This window comes from Argopecten irradians, chromosome 10 (genome assembly GCF_041381155.1).
Source record: "Argopecten irradians isolate NY chromosome 10, Ai_NY, whole genome shotgun sequence".
NCBI lineage: Eukaryota > Metazoa > Mollusca > Bivalvia > Pectinida > Pectinidae > Argopecten > Argopecten irradians.
This window is the reverse complement of record NC_091143.1, coordinates 6,269,493-6,294,597: the sequence shown is the minus strand read 5'-3', so window position 1 is coordinate 6,294,597 and position 25,105 is coordinate 6,269,493. Positions and strand designations below refer to the sequence as shown.

Below are 25,105 nucleotides of genomic sequence, written 5' to 3'. Positions count from 1 at the left end.
AAAATAACAATATATTGACCTATTACCTGAATTCACTATTATAAACCTTGCTCAGACCTTAGATATTGGCTGTGAGAGATGGTCGTCACGCTCTAACGACTTGTAAAGGCTAGGGTCAGGATAAACTTTTAGTATTGTGTCCTGTTTTATGAGTTCAGTGATATATCTTGTATGCGTTGAAGGTACAATTTTCTAGTTAACATATAATAATATGTGTTGACATATAGAAGTGTTATATATATTTCAGGACGCTGCTGTTTTCATAACTTTTTATTTGTTGCCACTATTTTAAGTGAACACTGTATGTAGTCCAGTATTACAAACATAGTTAAAGTTAAATAGATGGTCGAGAAGTCTTTATAAATACAATCAGTAGTAGGAGAGTGTGATAGATATATACAGCGTTTTTACCTGTAAAGTGAGGACCTGGCTACACAATCATGTGTGGGGAGGTTACAGATGTACCTGTGTAGCCACCACCAGGTTACAGGACAAGTGTTTACAGTACAAACAGGACCGACATAATATGGGCACCGTATATACTGTACACTCGTAAGGTACGAACGGTGTAAACTCTATCTCTAACATTACAACGCTGACTTTTACTAGATTTCATCAAACATGGCATCGAATTCAACGGCCTCTGCGTTTTCGTCAGCAAGCTTAGGAACAATAGATATCGTCGTCATTGTCATCTATCTCGTCTTCTGCCTGGCTACAGGCATATGGGTAAGTATTGCAGTTAATGATATTAGTAATTAGCAATAATTATATACTGATTTGAAATCGTTATGTATCTATTTTATATTTACTGCGCAAAGGTAAATTGAATATTGAAGTAGGACCTAACGGCTAGACATAAAGCTTCCCTATGACTACTGAAGCGTGTGGCCTCCACTGTCCTCTGTGCATTATTTGCCGTCTCGTATTTTAAATTCAGACACAACGTTGTTGATGCTTGATAATACATTTAACATTCGTAAGTGACAGACAAAGCTAATGTTAATGTTAATACGAAAACTAACATGTAACCTTCAGAACTAAAATAGATCGGTGCATTCTGAAGGATAATTTGTAATTTTATTTAATAAACATCCACTGCACCATCAATAAGTATGATTAGCCATCATTTACAATGTATGGAACATATATCGAATTTCAATCATTTACATGTGTACATCACTCTTGTGTAGTTCGTGTAGTGTTTCATTTCTAGCAAATTTCTAGCAAAACTTTCTTCACTATTCCTATGCACAGCTCGTGATGCCTTTCATAATGAAGTTGATTAACATTCAATTTTATGAATATCTAATTTGCAATTTGTATTCGTGAAATTTACACTGGCGAAGGGTCGGCGCGTGAGTATGTCTAAATTATCCGACTTACTATCCACACAGGCTACCCTCCGGACTGAGCGAGGCAGTGTTAGCGGTTACTTCCTGGCTGGCCGGGACATGCTCTGGTTTGCGGTAAGACAGAATTAAGTCTCCGCCATACTAACAATGCTTGACATTCAAAACAGATATCAAAGCTACCAATACCCCTCCATAATTTATTTTGATTACAGCTATACATGAAGTGCAAGTTTTGTAATGCATCTATTTATAGCATGTCAAATATAAAAAATAGTTTAACATATGCAAAAATTTAAATATAGCCGGCTTAACAACACCAACAAAATTTAAATCTAGACAGTATATTTTTAAATACTGTCGAACATTACATATTTAACATCAGTTGTTTTATATATGGGGTTTACAGAGGCTTATCAAGTTTAAGTCGGACATTTTCCGGACAACAAACTGCAGATTTCTCGTGTTTACCGATAAATCATTTATCCCCGAGTATACCCGACGGTAACATACCGATATGTTGAGTAAATAATGAGATGATACATTCTACCTTAGGCATTATATTTTATCTGACGTTTTTAACGTTGCTGCACTTTAATCAGTTTATTTCCCTTAAACTGTCCTCAGTGTTTATGCAGTTTCAAAACAATAATATTAGCCACTTTGATAAATCTAGGTTGGTTTCACATTGTGTATACACAGAGACATTTGTAGTTATTCAAAAATAGAGATGATGAATACATTATTGGTAATAACTTGATATACGGTAGGAATCAATTAAGTAGTACGTTTAATGTAAAGCCAGAAGCCATGTGTTGATGGTCACAAGGCCTCAATTACCATCCATGGGATTGAATTTATACATTTAAAGAAAAGTATTAATCAATGTGTTTTTGTTTCTTCGTTTTTATACAGATAGGAGCATCCCTCTTCTCCAGTAACATTGGTAGTGGGAGTTTTGTTGGGCTGGCAGGGACAGGTGCGGCCAATGGTATTGCTGTGGCTAGTTACGAACTGAATGTAAGTGTTTCACATGTACTTGTTCCTTTTACAATATCTAATTAACGTATGAAATTATCCACCGATATATGGTATTAGTATTGAGAATATTGTCGGTGAATCTTACGAGGTTACTCTTGCGGAATGCATGAGTCAAATTGACCTGTGTTAAAATGTAATTATTTCATGAATCTCTGAAGAGTTAAACATATTTCCATAGTAAAATCGTTATTTCTATTTCTAGTTTTGAATATGACTTTGGTATAATAATGAAGTTATTTTGTTCTTAATTTCCGAAGCATGGTGCCGATGATAAAAACTCTAGCTTACTATGTAATGTTTCTTTAATGCATGTTTTGATCAAAGTAGTCAACACAATTATATCCGATAGCATACTTACCTTGCCACGAAAAGCAGAAGATAACAAGCTAGGTTACGATTCAGGTGACGTTGCTCACATGTAACGTTGACCCTATAATGTAAACAATTAACATTACAGCCATATGTTTTGAGAGATGGACATAATTTTGTATTTCCTTATCCCAAACGGAATTTAATGCGTAATATGTTTTAAAGATGTAATGAGAAGACATAAAATGTTTGCACTTCTTTACCTATAAATTGTGTACAATAAAAACATGTCTAGGTATTCAATTATTATATGTTATCATAGCCTTACCCAGTGATAACAAATACTGCTTACATTTCAGGAATATTTTCTATACGGTTTTACTGTGCTCCATCAACAAATATTAGTTATTTTGACCTCATTTAATTTTGGTGAAATTGTTCTTTATTTTTTACTTCCAGGGCCTGTTTTGTTTACTGTTGATGGGATGGTGTTTCGTACCGATCTACATTTCTAGTGGGGTAGGTATACCACTACAGTTTAAAACATAGGAATTATTTTAAAGTTCAAACAATATGTATAAATCCATACTTGTCCTTATGGAAAACGCCACTATATAATAGTATTCTTCGAATCTTTACACAACAGTCGTCTAATACGGTTTTTGTTGGGTTTGTTATTTGCAATATGTAAAATCCACTGCTGGCAAATGTCTCTCTATCTGTTTCTCTAAAAACAGGCTCAAACGATTAAGTATTTTTCTTCATTCACAAAAGTACACCATTACCGCCAAAAGTTTGAGCTTCTTATTTACTTAAAGATGAAAATATAAAAAAAAAAAATTAATTGCATCTCGAACAAATTCCGAGGCAGTATATGGAATAAAGTACTGATTGAGCAGGCAACGAAAGCAAAATGAAATATTTTATATTATTTTTGTGTTAATTAGACATATAAACATCAATTATTACTCTCTCCGCGGTGGAGCATCTTTAATTATTGAATTATCAAGAATATGTCAGCATTTTTAGCAACTTTAGGTTATCTGTTATTGTGATCGAATATTATTCCTTTTGAAAGTATTTATTCCTGTACAGGTATACACGTTACCCGAGTATCTGATGAGAAGGTTCGGGGGTCAGCGGCTCCAGATTTACATGTCAGTACTCGCTCTCCTCATTTATGTTTTCACCAAAATATCGGTAAGTACAGTATATTATGTCTAATATTTTGCATATATTGTTCATTTGTTAATTTTTTATAATACATATTGATCATTATATAGTATATATGTTCATTATTTTGTTTCTACTATTCATTATTGTAGTCAATGAGTAGACGAACTTTGATGAGAAGTACAATAATGTTGGATTTTGTCACAGATATGACATTCTATAACCGTACTTGTTTCGGCGCTATCAAATTCTACTACAAAAACGGTATTGATTGGGTTAGTACAAATGTTTAATTCGCTCAATCACCATACATAAAAGATAAACTGAAAATATGGTTGACATGGTCTTATTTTAGCGCAGCATTGCTAGCGCGAAAACCTCTAAGATAAAATTACCGTACGTACTATAAAATATTAATACTTCATCATGCATTGTATTACTAATTGGCTAAAAACAATGAGTTTCCATTGTTAGGTGGATATGTTCGCTGGTACTATATTTATACAGCAAGCAGTAGGATGGGATCTGTATACGGGAGTATTACTGCTGCTTGGAATATCCGCATTGTATACAATTTCAGGTAAGAAAAGAGTTTGTGAACATGGCGGTAAATTGACTTGTGATTATTAAAAAAATCAGAAACTATAAAACTTGTGAACATGGAAGGAATATCACTTGTAACATAGTCACAACCTATAAGAATTTTCTAAATTAATCTCTAGATTAATCATTAATCTCTATAATCTGTATTAAAACAAATAAAAACATTATAGCATATCTTGTGTATAACGTTAGTTAGTCCATGTGTTTCTCAACACAAACAGAGACAGAGACTACCATTCCTAATGAAGTTTAATTTTGTACATGTTCAAACTATCATATCGAGCACAGAATGTATTCAGCTGGTCTATTAGCTGATGTGGCCAATGTAACATGAAATAGTCCTAAGTCGAATGTCTATACTAATCCAATTTCGGATGACATTATCAAAAGATATCAAAAGTTTTGGTATTTTAATTGGTGAATACAAAAACAGTCTAGACTGTTTATTATCCTGAAGCATAAATTAAATTGCGAAATTATCCTCAGTTCTGAAAATTGAAACATCGCATAACTATGTACCTTACTAAACGAAAAAACAAGTATCTAAACCCAATGATACCAATGGCCGTTATTAGATTGTACTGTATCCAGCTTTTGTAATGTTTTAGGTGGACTGAAGGCCGTAATGTATACAGACACATTACAGACAGTTATCATGGTGGCGGGCTCCGTTGTCCTGATGGTGTTAAGTATGACGACTTTTACCTAATATTACATTCAACAAGGACTTTTACTCCACTTCCGAAAAAAACAATATGGCTCATGAAAGTCAATAATTTTGTTTGACGAAAATTGGGGAAATCTCAACGTAACAAATTAAAAAATTAATACAACAGTTGAAAGAGCAAGAAAGCTAGCAATGATATGTTTGTCATTATTCTAAGGGCATTAGTTAATTTTAATGGAATGCAATTGTTCTTCACGACGGACTAGGTTATGTCAAAGTAGGGGGTATTGAACAGATTTATTCGGAGTATCCACGAGCTATCCCGGACCAGCGTATAAATGGATCTTCATGCGGAATGCCTCCCGATAACGCCTTCCATTTACTTCGGGACGCCTCGTCCACTGACCTCCCGTGGCCCGGTAATGTGTTTGGCATCACTATACTCAGCGCATGGTACTTCTGTTGTGATCAGGTAAACATCAACAAGCTACAGTCAATAATTGTGAAACTGCTTCAATCTCGATTATTTGAAAAAAAACTCGCAGTGGTTACAGAAAAAAAGGGTTTGGGTGATGATGGACTTGCTTGATAGCCTAATAAACTAGATTTTCATTTATAGTTAATTAATACCAAAGAAGTTGGATTTATTGATACATGTACTATCATTATCATATCAATGACAAAGCTGAGCTTGATCTTGTTTTATTGATATAGTATTACACAAACCCGTTAGAATAATAATTTTATTATTTCGTCTTGATGAAGGTTTTGATTCAAAGAACTCTGTCAGCAAAGAATATGCACCATGTAAAGGGTGGATCTATCCTTGGCGCCTACCTGAAGATATTACCTTTATTTACGACAGTGTTTCCAGGGATGATAAGCAGAATTCTGTTCAAGGGTATGTCTTTATCATTGGGGTGTCGAATGTGTTGATGATTGTTTGTGCGTTCCATCCGCGCGTACTTGAACGGCCAATCATCTGCAAAGTGAATACTATTTTGTACAAAAATATTTTTTGAAAATTGTAACATTTTTTTCCAAATATGAAATCCTAACAAAATAAGGAAATACTAGTTTTTTTTAAATAGCATTTAAATGTCATTTTTGAAATGTGTGTATGCTGTTTGTTGCTAACATTTGCGTAAGTGAAATTCGTGATAATTTTGTGATAGTAATTACAGCTATACATGTTTTTATAGACCAGGTGGGATGTGTGGACCCTAAGATCTGTAAACAGGTTTGTGATAATGAAGCTGGCTGTACCAACATCGCCTACCCTAAACTGGTCGTGGAACTCATGCCAGAAGGTAACGTACTACTCACGGATACATACGATATGTTGATATGTCCTTAGTCCTTTTCCGTAACATTCATAGAGTATTACAGTAAAGTACTGGGAAACTAAATCTCTAAAGCTGACCTATGTTACAAGGGTTAATAGGATTAATTCTGGTCATTGTTGTATAGAGGACCAAAGTGTCTAATGCTTGTCATTATGATATTGTTTTACATATGACTAGCTGGCCACCATTATCTACAAGGTTAAATTCTCTAATGCGTGTCTAATGCTTGTCATTATTATATTGTGAGGTAGGCTATGGGCTCTGTCCCCTGGTTGAAAACCAGTAAAGTCTATAAAATGTTAGTTTCTGCTCCTGTGCAGCTTTAAGGGAGAAGGACGAGTTGTTTGCCCGTTGGTAATATAATGTAACCGGTTGGGTATGCTCCTTTTGGTATTGCTTCTGTGATATAGTACTATATAAAGGATAATAATTCACAACACAAGGATAAATAACACGAATATACCACTCTCCTAGAACACGCACCTCCTCATACTTCACACACGCAAGACACCAAATACACAGGAGGCCGTTCTTACGTGACCCTGACTGCAAATACGATGCAAATTAAAAACAAACCAGGACTGAAGGGTTTAATGCTGGCCGCTACTGACAGTATTATATTGTTTTATACAGGACTGAAGGGTTTAATGCTGGCCGCTATTTGTAGTATCATATTGTTTTATACAGGACTGAAGTGTTAAATGCTGGCCGCTATTGACAGTATTATATTGTTTATACAGGACTGAAGTGTTAAATGCTGGCCGCTATTGGCATTATCATGTTGTTTTACACAGGACTGAAGGGTTTAATGCTGGCCGCTATTGGTAGTATTATATTGTATAACACAGGACTGAAGGGTTTGATGCTGGCCGCTATTGGTAATATTATATTGTAAAACACAGGACTGAAAGGTTTAACGCTGGCCGCTATTGGTAGTATTATTTTGTATAACACAGGACGGAAGGGTTTAATGCTGGCCGCTATTGGCAGTATTATTTTGTATAACACAGGACGGAAGGATTTGATGCTGGCCGCTATTGGCAGTATTATATTGTTTAACACAGGATTGAAGAGTTTAATGCTGGCCGCTAATTTTAGTATTATATTGTTTAACACAGGACTGAAGGGTTTAATGCTGGCCTCTATTGGCAGTATTATATTGTTTTACATAGGACTGAAAGGTTTAATGCTGGCCTCTATTGGCAGTATTATATTGTTTTACATAGGACTGAAAGGTTTGATGCTGGCCGCTATTAGTAGTATTATTTTGTATAACACAGGACGGAAGGGTTTAATGCTGGCCGCTATTGGCAGTATTATTTTGTATAACACAGGACGGAAGGATTTGATGCTGGCCGCTATTGGCAGTATTATATTGTTTAACACAGGATTGAAGAGTTTAATGCTGGCCGCTAATTTTAGTATTATATTGTTTAACACAGGACTGAAGGGTTTAATGCTGGCCGCTATTGGCAGTATTATATTGTTTTACATAGGACTGAAAGGTTTAATGCTGGCCTCTATTAGCAGTATTATATCATTTTACACAGGTCTGAAGGGTTTAATGCTGGCCGCGCTATTGACAGTATCATATTGACCGAAGGGTTTAATGCTGGCCGCTATTGGCAGTATTATCTTTTTAACACAGGACTGAGAGGTTTAATGCTGGCCTCTATTGGCAGTATTATCTTTTTAACACAGGACTGAAAGGTTTAATGCTGGCCTCTATTAGCAGTATTATATCATTTTACACAGGTCTGAAGGGTTTAATGCTGGCCGCGCTATTGACAGTATCATATTGACCGAAGGGTTTAATGCTGGCCGCTATTGGCAGTATTATCTTTTTAACACAGGACTGAGAGGTTTAATGCTGGCCTCTATTGGCAGTATTATCTTTTTAACACAGGACTGAAAGGTTTAATGCTGGCCTCTATTGGCAGTATTATCTTTTTAACACAGGACTGAAAGGTTTAATGCTGGCCTCTATTGGCAGTATTATATTGTTTTACACAGGTCTGAAGGGTTTAATGCTGGCCGCTATGATGGCTGCCTTGATGAGTTCGCTGACGTCAGTCTTTAACAGCACCAGTACCATATTTACTATGGACATATGGAGGAGAATACGTCCAAAGTCGTCGGACGGCGAACTCCTAGTCGTAGGAAGGTAAACATATCATTTTACATATATTAACGACATGCTTCATTATTGAAAAGTTAGTGACGGTTAGGTAAGGTATTTTAAAATATTGTCGCCATTCAGTTCTTTAACAAAGAGTTATCATTTATAACATCAATTATTGTATTTCTAGTGAGATCATCGACAAAAAGATAGACAATTATTTAATCTTCAAAACCTAATTTTGAAACTTGGTTTGAGAAAACGATTTCCAGATTTTATATATCTTGAAAACATTTTTTTAACGTAAAGTATGAATCCCTAAATGTTAAGATATTTCAAAGTATTAAGAAAAATAATTTATGAAATTTATGTTAAGAATCAACGAATAAACTTAAATATACATGCTATTTTTCAGAATTTTTGTGTTAGTTCTAGTCGTCGTAAGTATTGTATGGATTCCAGTATTACAAGCTTCCCAAGGGGGACAACTCTTCAATTACATCCAGTCTGTTACCGGGTATCTCGCTCCTCCGGTTCTCTCCCTTTTCCTACTGGCAATAGCGTGGGGTCGCATAAACGAATCGGTAAGTAAAAGACAAATACAAAGGAATAATAAATAATATTGGTAGATGTTTCAAAAAGAGTACAGTGTCTTTTTGTTACTATTAAATTACATTAAAGATAATAATCAGTAAAATGATATGAATTATACTGAAGGTATTTCCAAACATTTCTTCATGTTGAAGTATTTCTATGTATTAATATTTTCACACACTATATTTTATGTATGTCGTTTCGAAGACTAGTACGATGTGTACACGATGTGACCTTAATCAGGCAAAATTTTGATTTTGTCCAAGATTTGGCTGGGGTGTTAATATACACATCATAATAGGCATCGAAACTTTACACATAAAATATTCACTGCATGTGTATACAATATTATTACATTCCATTGAGGACCTTTTATGGTCTGATGATAATCGTTATTATAATATTACCATAACAGGGGCCTTTTGGGGCCTGATGATAATCGTTATTATAATATTACCATTATGGGTTTTTTTGGGGGTCAGATGATAATCGTTATTGTAATATTGTCATTACAAGGGGCCTTTTGGGTCCTGATGATAATCATTATTATTATTTTAATATAACAGGGGGCCTTTTATGATCCGATGATAATCTTTATTATAATATTACCATTACGGGGGCCTTATTGGGCCTGATGATAATCGTTATTATAATATTACCATTACGGGGGCCTTTTGGGGACTGATAATAATCGTTATTATAATATTACCATTACGGGGGCCTTTTGGGGACTGATGATAATCGTTATTATAATATTACCATTACGGGGGCCTTTTGGGGACTGATGATAATCGTTATTATAATATTACCATTACGGGGGCCTTATTGGGTCTGATGATAATCGTTATTATAATATTACCATTACGGGGGGCCTTATTGGGCCTGATGATAATCGTTATTATAATATTATCATTACGGGGGCCTTATTGGGTCTGATGATAATCGTTATTATAATATTACCATTACAGGGGGCGTTTTGGGGACTGATGATGGGACTACTTGTCGGATTAATTCGTCTCGGTCTTGATTTTGGTTACGGATCCCCTGCCTGTGGCGAAGAGGATTTTAGACCATCTATAATTTCAAAAGTTCATTTTCTTCACTTCACAATTATCCTGTTTTTCGTCAGTCTGTTCACGACAATAATTGTATCAATGCTAACACAGCCGATACACCCAAAACACGTACGTGGTTTTTTGTATTGTTGAAGTACATGCTCTGAATCAAATTTCTTTCTCATGGGGCCATACGAAATAGCAAAAACCAAACAAATATAAGCTGCGAAAAAGTTTATATCCTTACACTTAATAGTGAAATTAACCGCCATGCATTTCTTAAACTTGTAGAGAGGTGACATTTTCTATTTTTTCTTCAATATTTTACTTAACTTTCGGGAGCAACAACAGTTTTAGCTATATCTAGTTAATTTTTGCTGTAAATCTTTTAAATGTCACTGATATGACAATGGTAAACATTTAAGTGTATAATTATAACCTTCCGGTCTTTAATTTCTATATTTTAGTGAAGATAAAGTGATTTGACGAAACCAAGCACACTACTATATTATTTTTCACTACATTTTATCTTTGGTATGAACTCATATTTCAAAAAAATCTATGTAAGAAAAAAGCTAGTCATCAGAAAAAAAAGACTTTTCACCAGAGTAGATACTAAACGAAACAGTTCGAATCAAATCGAGTTTTATATGTGCCATAATTTCGTACTCGAGCTTTTAATATACATCACGAAAGATTACCAATATTTTGAGAAGAACAATATTTACAATATTATATGTTTTAACTGTGTATGCACAAATAAGAGCTCAAAATGGATACTGTCAGATATATGTACCATTATAATTACGTCTAGAGTGCAGTGAAATGTGTAAATACGATCAAAGTGGACGTGGTCTGGAACTTCATTTTTAGAACTTACACATTGCATAAATTGCAATGTTGTTTTAAATCATCATAAATGTTTGATTGTCCATTTGAATAATTTTCACAGCTACATCCATCAAACTTGTTCAAACCTTGTTCAAATTAATGAAGCGCTACTGTAGAAGGATGGCCATGACATATTACACTTTGCGATCATCCGAAACGAATTTAGTCCATGTTAATAAACAAGTAGCTAAATTTGTAATTTAATATTTACCTTGTCACGATAATTTCGACTTACCCGTGTTTTTGTATTGTGTATTACACTGTTAGACATTGACGATGAAACTGTCGTGTTGTCCACAGTTAGTGAGGCTGACCTGGTGGACACGCCACAGTACCGTTAGGAGGGTTCCGTTTAAGGACGAAGAGGAGACCAACAGGGTGTACGAGGAGGCTAAACAGAACAGGATTGACGAGCTCAAAGACAAACCGAAGGGTAATTATATATAGTGTTGTTACATGATAACATATGCAAGAACTTAATATTTGAAATAAAAACTCAACTATATCACATCAAGCCTCTGAGCTTTTGAAGATATACACATTTTTTCATTGAAAACGAAAAATAAACCCAGTGAAAGATATGTTATTTCAGAATTGTAAATAAAATTACTGGACTAAAAGGTGAACGTTGTTCTTAATTCTAAGATCAACAATAACAATATATATTATCCTATGCAAAGTGCAGAGTTATTTGTCCTTTGGGTAGGTAGGTATTATGGCGTCATCATTTGATGAGCAAAATTACGTCTTCTTCCCTCAAAATGTGATGTTATGCTCACACATTCATGACGTAGCGATATATACCTACCAACAAGGTCCGGGATATAAATACGGCGTTACAATACAAACAAACCCAGTCAGGTCACATGGAACTTCGCTAGCAAAGGGCATTCGATATGATTCTCTGTTACAGGCAGAGTAAGGTATTTATACCCTTGGCTAGCGAAGTTGGATTACATGTTAACGGCAACAAATAAGTAACGTCTTTCTTATAAAAATATAGGTTCTTAAAATCAATTTATTGATTATGTATGCGAATGAGAGAAATAAGTCTAGAGTTTATATATTTTATTTATTTCGAGAACATGACATTACCACGATCGAGGTTCGATATACTTTATATCATGCCGCAAAATATTTTGTGTATATTTTGTATAATTGACCAAAACATATTTGTTTTAGTCTTCGCTTATTAGATATTGATGTCCAAACAAATACATGTACAGTAACAAACAAAAATGAAATAATTATATACGCAGGTGATGATTTTTACCATCTTTCATATGCTTTAAGCATGATTTCATTGATTGCTTTATTTTGTTTCTGCATTCACAGAGGAATTACCGAGATGGAAGTCAGTGGTCCACCTCATATGCGGATATGAACCTCCAAAAGAAGTCATAGAATCCGAGGAAAGTAACGAAGCTAAGCAAAAAATGTTGACTGATATCAGTGAGGAGCCTAAATGGAAATTGTTTGTTAACGTTAACGCCGTGTTACTGATGACTATTGGAATGTTTCTGTGGGGATTCTTCGCGTAATCTAGTCTAGTTTTAGTATATTGTCGTTGTAGTATGTTCAGAAATAAATAAAAAGTTCATTACACATCGCATTTGCAGATTAACACATTTGGGTTGAACACACAGCTAACATACGGGAATTCCCATTGATTTCAGCGATATTGTTCAGCTTTTCCACGGTAGAAAGTGATGGCTAGAAGAACATTTGAGAATACCGTGTTGATTAAAAACAAAGCTCTTGATGAAATAATATAAAGTCAAAACAAATTACGATGGTACGTCAAGTCCTATAACGAGAGAAAGGTCACAAAAATAAGCAATGGACAAATTTCACTGTAATGGTATCATGTCTTGCTTATTAGGCAATTCTACAAGCTTTTTTATAAGGAAAATGATAAATACCTTAAAACATACTCAGTTACGCTGCCCCTATCAGTGGAGCCTCCTCTTTGACGTCATGAGTACCTCCGACGACATAAGAACCTGCGACGTCATTCGCGGTAAAACAAATCCATGGAAATAAACATAAAATCCTCATTACACTTCCAACAATTTAATCAATATGTTCCATCTTTGGGATATGTAACATCATAATTGCAAACATTGTTGCGAATAACATAGAACAATTTGGGGTTTTTATTCCGGCAGCACGCAAGCACGCACAAAAATTCGCATTGCGTCATTACGCCGTCGGTCAGAACGACGTCACAAACATATCACTACAGCAACGGGAGTTATAGGGAATTATTATATTCCCATTTTGGTTGGTAAGGTTACATAGTGTCAGTCCCGAGCAAATGCAAATATTACAGTATATCTTAACGTCGAATGAAAATCATTTACTGCAGGCATACTTGCAATTTCATGCAATTAACTACTCTCACCTAATTGATAACACGGGCAAATCATGTAACTACATAAGCGAGCGTCACAAGAATCTATAAACTGTTAACTTTATCTAAATAACATATTCGGTAAGTGAGAGTCACAAGAAACTATAAGCTTTATCTAAATAACATATTCGGTAAGTGAGCGTCACTAGAATCTATAAACTGATAAAGAAAATACCCGTCTTGACTTGTTTCAACATTAGTTGATGATATTTGTAATTAGCTAGATCCTTCACGTTGAGGTAAGTATAGAGTGCTATCGGATCAGATACATATATGTAGGTATATCGACTAGCATCAAACACACCCAACTTTATATCATGTCATGACATGGAATGTTTCAAATCAATGAAGCATGTCCACAATGTTGCACATCTAACGTCATCTCCCAGAATCTCACGTCGCCTGCCGTTTGTATATAGCTTTTAAACGCATACAATATTGTAACCTTTGACCCCAGTGGACGCGTGATGCATTTATAAGAATTCACTATAAATAGTTCATGAAGGAAACACATGTGGAAATGGTTAATTGCGGTTCTAGTGAGTACCGATTATTAGCATTTTAATGGTTTATTTAGATTATGGGATTCCAAAGTAGTGGTATACCGAGAACGGCCTTTTAATTAGTTCTTCCAACTACTGCTGGCATATTAAATTATTATAGTCTAAACATTTTCAGAAGAGGTTTATGTTAAGATATTTAGCGATTAGCAGGACTGTACTTGCATTTATATTGGGTAAGCAACATATTACCAATGCGAGTTCCCTGTCCTTCTTCACCATTCTTGTCTATAATCTAGGTAAAAACTAGGCTTATTTTAGTTATGCGAAGATGTTTGAATTAACACATTTATTTCCAACTATTTACATGTTATCTGGTAATCCCAACGGGTGCCTTGTCTGACCAATTAATGTGAGTCGGTCGGGATACAGACAGCTTTACGAGTGTGTGGCGTTCTTTAACGGTCAGAATCGCAGATTGAGGTAGAATGGGGTAAATCGTCAGTTCACTTTGACAGCTCTAAGCTTAATTTAGAATCTGAGAAAGTTATCCCACGTGAAGTGTTTTAACTAACAACCCCAATCAGTCATGCTATCACATGTCAGTCGGTACAACACGCGCTAACACTGTTGGATATACACATTTCTATTTATAAATGAAATAATAATTTTGTCGACTGTTGCACTGGATCGTGGTTACAAAATGAGTGACGTTCGGATTGGTTCAATTTACCGAATATCCGGTTATGTTTAAACACGATTTAAACGTAAAACAGAAAAACTAAATGTTAAGGAAATTAAATCCCTAATAAGATTGTAAGAGAACATTTTAATCTACATGTATAACTTATTATCTTTAATTTTATCTAAACAGATGTTCACAATTGTCTTTCAATCGTGACCAGAGTTGGAATGTTAGTAGTCATAGGCAAGCAAACCGTCTTGGTTCCAATAGGAGATCACGCAGATAAATGATAGACGTGGGGAACTGTCAATAAAGAAACAATAGTTAAAGATGCTCCATCGCCGACAGAGCATAAATAATATTCATTATTTGCACAATGATTGGTGTTTAATCGTGTATACATAAGTCTAATTAACATAAAAAATAATATAAAATAATTTATTTTGATTTTGGGTCATGCGTAATCAGTACTTCATTCCATATAGGATATAGTGCCACGGATTTTTTTCGGGATGCAATTAATTTTTTTTTTTATATTTTTAACTTAAAGTAAAATTAGAAGCTCAAACTTTTCAACGGCGGTAATGGTGTAAAGTAAGTAATTTTGTAAGTGAAGAAAATATTAAATCGTCTGCTGCTGTTTTTGATAGTGAAAAAATACCATTTGTCAGCGGTGGAGCATCTTTAAAGAGGCAGTAGGTGAGGTGCACTGTTCGGTGTGTTGGGCTGAATACTTCAGTGAAAGAGCACTGTGAAATGGAAATGGGTTTCTACGATTACAAGGAATTAACACGACATATCCAAAGGTCACCAGAACATGACCCCATATGGAATGTTGCCAGATCCTCTATTGAATGGATTGGTTATAAGGATCCTTATTTTAATCAGATTGGTATTGAAGTAATATGTAAAGCAAATTGAACCAACCATCTAACCATTTCAAGAACAGTTTAATTTTTAAACGAACACATTTTCCATAAGTCAGGTCGAACACAATTTCTGACAACCTTTAAGTGAAAAATGTCAAAAAAGACCTGAAAATGACTTGAAAAGAGAAGAATAGTCAGTTTCGGGTTGAAATGCATCATTCTGTGTATAATGCTCTAATGGTGCAACGACTGCACTGTTTCACGTTCGGAACTATATACAAATGTTGCAGCTGCATGACATACATTCAATAGGTATTTATGATAAATGGAGTTTGTTTTGTATACATACTTCACACACTAGACTACAAATAAATCATTATACAAGAAATTCAAATAATTGTATAAAAGACAAAGACACATTGACAATTCAATAATAATGAATCGTACATTAATATCATAATAGAGATCATTCCAACCAGACAATCGTTGTACACATATAGTGTGAGTGAGTGTCGTTGCAATCCAGTCTAAATGCAATATTCTGGTGATATTTAACTTACATTTAAGTACCGTTAAGTTGACATTGGTTAATCTTTCAACATTACAATACAATAAAAACACGTAATCTATCGAGAAATAAAGCCATACTGCATATACAGTAAAACACATTTATAACAACACATTTACAAGGAAATCATAATTATAACAACAATTTTCGTGCATATTACGAATTTGAGAGGTTCGTTATAACCGTGTTTAATTGCACATGGGAGGTAGTCCTTCTTTGTGACCCTAGTTGTTAATAGAACGTTAATCCAACCAACCGACTCAGGTGTGAAGAATTATTGGTGCATTTTATATAGATATTCATTTAAATGGGAATAATACAATAACAAATTTATAATATAAAAAAAAACACAAAAAAAACCTTAGCACATCAATTATTGCCCCTGTCATTCGTCAGATCAGAGTGAATTATTACTTTTTTACACCTAAACTAAACTCTAGCTGTCAAGTTTTTAGACTAATACACGGATTTTACGAAATGTAGATCTTCAAACCCAACGTATGTTATAAAAGTTCACGGGTTTGTGTTGGCTGTGAGAGGCGGTGAAGCGTAGCCCACATAATAACCACACTTTCAGGCTAGGCAAAGTGGATGTACCATATAACCATATGTCTGGCCTCACAACCCCCAAACGCTCACGTGCAGATGGAAACTTCATATGTAAAGTTCTGTTGTGCTGAATTCCACATGAATGCACAAGGCATGAGCGCAGTACTATCCCTGTAAAGCGGCCTGGACCGGAAAATGCTTCAGTACAGTATAGCCTAGGCCTAGGTAGGCACCGCCAGTACCTCTCATTCATGCACTTGATTGGTAACACTCGTAAGACATTCGGGACAACGTAAAAGTGATAACAATGTATCGGCTTGTTCACAATGGATCTAAACAGTTGATGTGTGACCAATGTTGAACTAAAGAGACAGGATACGACTAATCATTATGAGTGGAAAGCGTGTATCCCATCGGAATGGTGGGAGTAACCCGGACTACAACATCGTACTGTTGGGAGAACTAGGAGTTGGAAAGTCAGGTAATCTACTTGTCAAAGTGAATGTGGGTTCCGGATGTTGCATTTCTTTTCTTGACAAATGCCTGTTTAAATGAAGCATCTCTCAAACAGATGCTTAAATGCTATAGGTTAGACGTTAAGAATAGTGTTTATACTCTTGTTTAAGAGTTAATTCTCATACTATTAAATAGTTTCACAATACCTTGTAGTTTTCACAATACACAAAACACCTTACAAGTATTATAGGAGGGTTTGCATTAGTATTTTCAAAACATAAATCAGATATCTTATACATTTAATTTGATATTAATATATTGCCTCGACGCCATTACCTTACCAATGCTCTGATTCATTTCAAGACGGCATTTTACATAATTAACATTTGTGTATATCATTCGTCATGAAGGGTATATCCGTATGTAGGTCGTTTATATATATACTGATAGTGATCTGCAGTGTATCGCTTCCAGGCTCCATGGCAGACGGAAACATAGTGTTGAAGCTGTTCCACACATGTAATCGCAATTACAGAGACACGTGTGTGCCTTAACGATGTCTTACTTATCACTTGTCTTGTCAATCTCACGTGCGCGTTAAAACCGGTTTACATGTCGTATCATGTAAAAGATTTTCGTGATTTTCGTACCAACTGTAGTGTACATTTCTATGAATGTTTTACCCAAAGAAAGGTTTAAAATTTAATAGTCTCACCATAGAGATCTCTATCGAAAGATGTTTGCTATTTCTCTTTGAAATGTTTTCAAATAAAAGTCTCCCCGTCATATAAACACAATAAGATTCCATGAAAATATTTAAATTGGTTGTCCAAAATTGTAAATACTTAACCATTGGCTTTATGAAAATGTTTGTGTACAATTTATGGCAGCCGCATTTCACGTACTGGCAGACAAAACACGGTCGGTAATTGTTTGATACATCAAGGCATTTTAGCTATGGTTTTATGTGTGTTTTTTACCAACAGTAGATACCGTACAGATGTTCACTTCTGTTTGTAGTAAATAAATGCTTTTCTATGATATTATAATTTAAGATTTGTAAGCTATCAGAAGCATTACAGAATAATGCCATATAAATAACCTGTATTACCATCCTCATTTTTGAAATATAATCACTTCTCTCTGTGAGGTTACGTTAACGTTGTACGCTTGGAAATATTGGTTGACTATCATGGGGCTCCAGGTTTTTGTTGCTCAGATATTTGAAGTGAAAGCAGCATTATAATTTTGTTATTTTCGACACTGTGCCTGTGATAAATAGAAAGAGATTTTCCACATGTTCACATATAACGTTCATATACTTATTCACAAGTGCAATTAGAACCCGAGCAGTGGTCCTCTCATGGATATAACTTTGGGAATGTGTTACGTATGTCTTGGAAAGGATTGCTTTAAGCATACAAATAAATGCATATAAATTAATAAATAATAATCAATAGAACGAAGGGGCGAGGATCTCGTTTATCACAATAATTATCGATATCCTAAACCGAACATTAACAAAATACAAGCTCAATTGTCAATACGGAGACAAGGAACTGTTTCTATGCCAAAACCCAATACCAAACGCGCGTTTGTTTTACATTGTGAAGATGTTGTAAACACCTGGTCTATTCCGACATTTTAGACATTTGTTTACTACTAATCACAAATACCACGCAAAGTGCTTAAATGGTTGCATTTCTCGTTACTTCACCTGGCAGGGACTGATGAACACAAACCCTTGAAGCACCTGCTCAAGAGCAGCGCTAGATTTTTTGAAGATAGTTGTTTAGCCTGGCATCTCCTTCAAGCCTGTGTTGAAATTGCTGTCCCGCTGTGGACGATCGCGAACCTGCCAAACTTTTAACGGGACTCGACAAGGATCGCAGACTCCCCACTCTTCATGTGTGCAGAAGAACCACACAAAAAAAACATCTTCATAGAGATTTCAGCATCACAGTAATGGAACTTCATTAAAAAGGTTGCATACTTATCACAGAGCGGCATGTTCCTTGAAACCGCCGAATTAAACAGCATAAAGAATCCAATGTTCGATATTTGCCCGGAATCTTTAATATCAACATGTTTGTGTTCATCTTGAAATTTATTTCATTAGGAATATTTCAATTTATTTCCTGTTTTACACTCACAGTAAAATGATCAGGACGTGTAAACTATGTCAAGGTCAGACAGAGGACGATTTGACCTACTTCCTCTGGAGCCGGGCTATTTCTGTATATTAACAGTACTGTAGTACTATTGTTACTGTTAGATTAAGATAGATATCGCTCACGTCCGTATGGTAACACGAGCCAGCGTTTTTTAGTTATCTACAAGACGAGAAAGTTGTTTCTAAGGTTATGTAATTTGTCTATTTGGGGTTTTAAAATTGTAATTTTGTTATATTCTTTGTATTCCAATCTCTTTTGAATTTATAATCCACAAATGTCTCTGTTGCTTTCCTCTATCGTATGATAAATTAGTCATGTTCGATTATATCAGATGTCTGCTATTATGTTTATGACAACATGTAGTATATGTTTGAATGTTTTACTACATTTTTTTTTAATTTTTATTACCTTTCCATTGAACCCCCTTGTTTTTCCAAGGGCGATAATGATGTCCATGTAATCGAAGTTTTCAGAGCAGAAAATATGTTGAACGCCTGAAAGATATCTTATACCTATATTTTGATACATACCTTTAATTTTGAGCACTTACTTCTTACAGAAGATCTACTTATTGATAATTTGCATTTTTTAATCTATTTGTTAATTATAACATCAAATGTAAGAGAGAAAACATTTGGTAGTTTACAACTGCAAATGATAAATAGAAGACTCGTATCTGTAATTGATATTACCACAGGGAACATCTCCTTTGTATTTTACTTCTGCTAAGGTACATATGTAAACACTTTTATTGTTATGCACAGAACACGCATAGAAATGTCTGGCATGACGTCCATTCTGAAAATGTTGTTTTTGATTGGAGATCATAGGTGAAGAGTTTGGTTTGAATTACGCACAGCAGGAAATAAATGCATTTGGTTCGATTTAATTGTGATAAATTGCAGACATGCATCCCGATTCTACTGTTGCTTTTGCTCTTCCAGTGAACAGTTTACTTTCCGTAATTAAAGCCACGTTTTGTTTGTAGGGTTCAGAAAGCAGTATGTAAACAAGGAAGGATCTATCTGTGCTACTATGTACTATTCCATTCACGGGAAACACACAATCTTCTTTGAAATGTCTTCCTCATATGGCGTAATTAACAAATAATTTCCTAGTTTCTATTTTGTTTGGTAGCTTGTTTTCGCTGCTGCTCTTTGGTTTATATTCTTAATCCAATTATTGTATTACTTTCTTATCTTCATATTTGATTAATCATTGCCTTATGATATTTAATGCCAGACACGTATTAACGGTAAGAAATAACGAAGACAAAACGTGTCTCTTATTCTACTTCCTACCAGTTCGTTATAGTAAATGTAACTAATTGAGACCCGTAACACAACTCATGCTTTAGTATCAAAGGGAAATCTTCCACCAGAAATATCGGTTACATATAACAGCCTGTGGCTTACATACCAGGGGCGTGTTACAATATCATGGACTTCAGTTCTCGTAAAATAATAAAATGAAAAGGTTTATATTTGGCCGCAATCATTTTCCCGACTTTCATTAAAACGTTGTAAAGTCTAATTACAAAATATCGCGTTTGCCCTGGCTTTGTAAAGAAAGCATTTTTCGTGTTTACAAACACAACTTAAACACAACAAATATTACTAACAGAATAAATAGCTAATAAATAAAACCTTACTGATTAAAATTAATACAAAGATTGATGATTAGGTACTAGTACAATAGGAATAAGAACAGAGAACATGTGCTCCGGATGACTGAACATTTTCTACTGAAGCGTTTTGTTTTTTGTCTAAAATGAAAATCCGATAACAACTGAGACACCTAGCAATAATTTGTTTTAATATTTTTTAAGGAATCAAAATAAGAACTGTTTAAACGAAATGATATTCTGTAAGTTTTTACAATTTTCTTCATCATATTCTCTATTTTCGTAGGCCTTTTACATATTATCTAGTGATTTACTTAACGTTAAGAAAGACTTGTAAAAGTCCTGACGTTTAGTCATCAGTGTTCACAAAGCAGTGAGGAGTTCTTGTAACTTCTAATAACCTGTCCAAGTGTATATGTCTTGGCCACGAACGTTATTTTATATCCTTTATGACAGGGTGTGTCACATGGTCGGGAATTATACATCATTTTGGTCTACTTTGAACTCGGAAAAAGATGTCAGTGGTAATTGCTAAAATAGTTTATGGACACTTTAAACCCCTGGCACCTTCACGAAGTTGGTAGCAGTAATTAGGAATAGATGCGATTCATCACAAACAGCTAATGACTGGACGTCTACCATGACTGTGAAATAGCCGTGCGAAATAAGCAACATATTCTCAACTTTAATGGATTGGCGTTGTTATGATGTTCCGTTTTCCGACTGAGATAAACCATATTTCATTCTAATTGTTCTACCAAGTTTTAGTCAGATCAGTGTCACTCTCCTTGTAAAGCAAAGAGAGGCCATGTACAGTCAGCTGACAAGAAAAATGGGACTTGCATGATGGTCATTGCAAATGTTTCTTGAACGAGTGTCTTAAAATACATTCATAGAAAAAAATAAAGAAAAATAATACATGTTTAATATTCAGTCTGGTTCCATGTTTCTAAGATACTTCTAAGTCACGTTGGCGTGCAAACACTTATTCTTTTTCTTTAATGTTTGTATATCCGTGCACCTTGGGGTTCTTGAACAATTAAAAATTATACTTAATTTCCCACCATGTATGCGTACGTACGAACATGCTTATTAAACCCCGACAGACGGTGCTATAGACAATTTTTATGTGATATCATCAGATATTCTATGTGATGTACTTAAAGTTCGGGGTCAGAGATATGCACTGATATTTTTTGTTCGCGTGTATCTCAAAGTTGCACACATGGCGGCCTGGCTGTTAATTCTGCTTTGAGGACCAAGCTCTGGTTTTACAACCACAAGCCTGACATAAACAAGGGAAGGTTAAGGCTTCATCCTTTCATGTTTAGGGGAGATTATATCAAAGAGCCACTCACTGATGGATGTGATGGGTTGTTTTGTAGTTCACACATAGGTATTAACGGACAATAAATACTAGTCCGTGTTTTACTACAAAACAAAACCCACCCAATGTACTTTCTATATACCTCAGTCTCCAAAACGATTGGACACACACACACACTTCTGGTGATGGCGTTGGTTAGACGTTGAATAAGCAATTAGAACCCACATTGATATTTCCGATATTTGACGAAAATATAATGGATGAATAAGATGAAAATATTTTCAACAATCTGACCTTATTGAAAATACCAATCGTTCGTGTGATTAAATTTTAGCATAAAAGAATATTAAACCATCAAAATTCAACTACATATTTTAAAGACTATGCTATTGAAACAACGTTCTGCTGTCTAAAACAGAACCCAGAACTGTGTCATTACACATCGGCATTTTCATTTAAAGAAGATACATGTGGTATTTAACCATAGGATACTGTTTTTAAATAAAGGAGCTACATAATTGTACTGTCAAGAATACGGCATGTCAAGAAAATTCATACTTTATATTAACAAAACATTACTCTAAACGAAATATTACTCGCCATTTTGAAAAATGTCTACAGAATAACAATGCGATGTTTTAAAATACAGATGTTATTCCTTGGTGTGGTCTCCAAGGTATCGGGTGTGACAGGGTTACCTTGGTTACGCCATGCACACGTGTGATTCTCGTAACAGACAGACATCGGTAAGATAGTGATAGAGAATTCGTAACTCCATCTTCATACTCTGCACTTACAATTGTGACACCACAAGGTCAAAAGGTCATGTTTGGGTCAGAGCTAAACTGTCGCACGTGCAATGTGAACGGAGAGTACCATGGTATACACAAGATGAATTATGAAATATATACAAACCGTGTAACGCACATTTAGTTAATTAGCTGAACGAATCAGTAATACCGACAACCGTGTACATGCATTAACGGTAGAGTGACCTACATCTTAGGTCAGGGGGGGGGATATACAGACCTGAAGAGCAAGGAATTGAATAACCCACGGTCAAAATATATTTCCATCTATCCACCTAGATAATAATTATGTCGTTTTTATATTCTTTGGATTATGTAATATACACGAACTAGGTCATATTAATGACTGCATGTTTTCTAAGAGTAAATATTTTTAGGCTACATTTATGATAACGTACAGTTTTTACTTTGTCAATGATTTAATGTTTGGATTTTTTCCTGCAATAACAACATAGTAAACATGAAAATAATTATTTTATAAGACAATTTTACCTTTACTAAAGCGTCCAACATTCGTATTCCTTCCTTGGTCGGAACTTATCGTTTAGTTGTCAATATTAATGTAATATAAATATGTTACGATATGTAAATAAATCAAACATCCCTTGTCTTCAGCAAAGAATACTTGAAATAATGATGTTCGGTATCACATAGCCAAATCAATGTCTAGAAAAGTATAAACCAAATGTACCATTGGATTGATCTCTTATCCTAGGAGTTGGTGTCTAACCGATAAGTCAGCGTATATATGATAAGTGTATTTCACATAAACAGTAACACTTCAGGCCACTAGATGTATACCTATCTACGTTTAGATAATTTCAGAGAACCTAGCTAGTTAGAACAGAAAGAATTTAAAATTAACACAATTTCGCTTTATGAATTGAATTTATAGAAAAACACTTCCATACTACCAACTCGCAGTTTTTCTTTACATTGCATCCGAATAAAAATTCCAAACAGTATGGTGGCTAATATATGCCATTTCGTTATTTCGTTATTTCGCCTTACAAAGGCGATAATCGTCGTCTTTTCGCCCCGCTAATCATCGTCTTTTCGCAGCGCCAGAACGAAATAACGAAATTATTTCAGTCGCTAATTAGCGACGCAAAATATTTCGCCCCGATGTTTATCGTTTTTCAATCCGATAATCTTCGTCTTTTCGCCTTCGCCCCGCGCGCGAAAAGACGATAATCATCGTTATTTCGCCTTCGCCCCGCGAGCGAAAAGACGATAATCATCGTTATTTCGCCCCGCGCGCGAAAAAGCGATAATCATCGTTATTTCGCCTCCCGCATTGACATGCACAGATATAAGTGCAGAAGTGTCTGACTTGTTCTTGAAAAAAATATCATGGTCATAGGAAATTTACAAGTTGTCCGGACAAAGAACCCGTGTATATTGGTTACGATTACAACTAAAATATTGACAAAATCCCAAATCTGTCAAGTTTCATTGATCTTGTGGTTTAGTTGGAGTTGTTGGGAAACCTGTGTATAGTGACCTGGTTAACATTGCAACCAAAATATAAAAAGATGCATGAAACTGCATTCATGTCTACACATTGTCCCACACATTACAGCCAAGTTTCATTGAAATAAATACAGTAGTTTAGAAGGAGTTGTTCGGACACATTTTGGAACCTGTGCATAGTAACCCGATTACAAAAGCAACCAAAATATTGACAAAAAAACTGCATGCACATCTACACATGGTCCCAAACAATACTGCCAAATTTAGTTGAAATCGTATTAGTAGTATAATAGGAGTTGTCCAAACATTTTTTATACTGACAGACAGACGGACGGACGGACAGACAAACAAGCTGATTCCAGTATACCACCCTATTTTCGTTACGGGGGTTATGAAAAGACATCACAGAAACTTAACTTAGGGAGAGTTGGGCAACACACATATATATGTAGATGCAAAATATATATATTTCTATTCTGTGTAAATTGTGGTCATTTTTGTGATGAAA

The 25,105-nt window shown here is 35.0% G+C and overlaps 2 protein-coding genes across 3 annotated transcripts in view; both read left to right on the top strand.

The window, feature by feature from the left end:
• Positions 1 to 357: 357 nt before the first annotated feature.
• LOC138332988 (sodium/glucose cotransporter 4-like) lies at positions 358 to 12,758 on the top strand. Its single transcript, XM_069281077.1, has 15 exons — positions 358 to 729; positions 1,398 to 1,469; positions 2,268 to 2,372; positions 3,162 to 3,221; positions 3,798 to 3,902; positions 4,350 to 4,455; positions 5,087 to 5,167; positions 5,412 to 5,617; positions 5,911 to 6,046; positions 6,348 to 6,455; positions 8,505 to 8,655; positions 9,026 to 9,194; positions 10,173 to 10,388; positions 11,451 to 11,583; positions 12,486 to 12,758. The coding sequence occupies exons 1-15, from the start codon at positions 622 to 624 to the stop codon at positions 12,689 to 12,691; spliced, it is 1,962 nt and encodes a 653-aa protein (XP_069137178.1). The 5' UTR covers positions 358 to 621; the 3' UTR covers positions 12,692 to 12,758.
• A 4,054-nt stretch (positions 12,759 to 16,812) lies between these two features.
• Positions 16,813 to 25,105, top strand: part of LOC138332987 (ras-like protein family member 12) — a 32,962-nt gene continuing 24,669 nt past the window's right edge. Inside the window, exon 1 of one of the 2 annotated variants that reach the window (XM_069281076.1) lies at positions 16,813 to 17,215. In XM_069281076.1, coding sequence (XP_069137177.1) covers positions 17,125 to 17,215 — 91 coding nt within the window. In that variant the 5' untranslated portion in view covers positions 16,813 to 17,124. The remainder of the gene's footprint in view (positions 17,216 to 25,105) is intronic. The other variant, XM_069281075.1, reaches the window with a different exon arrangement.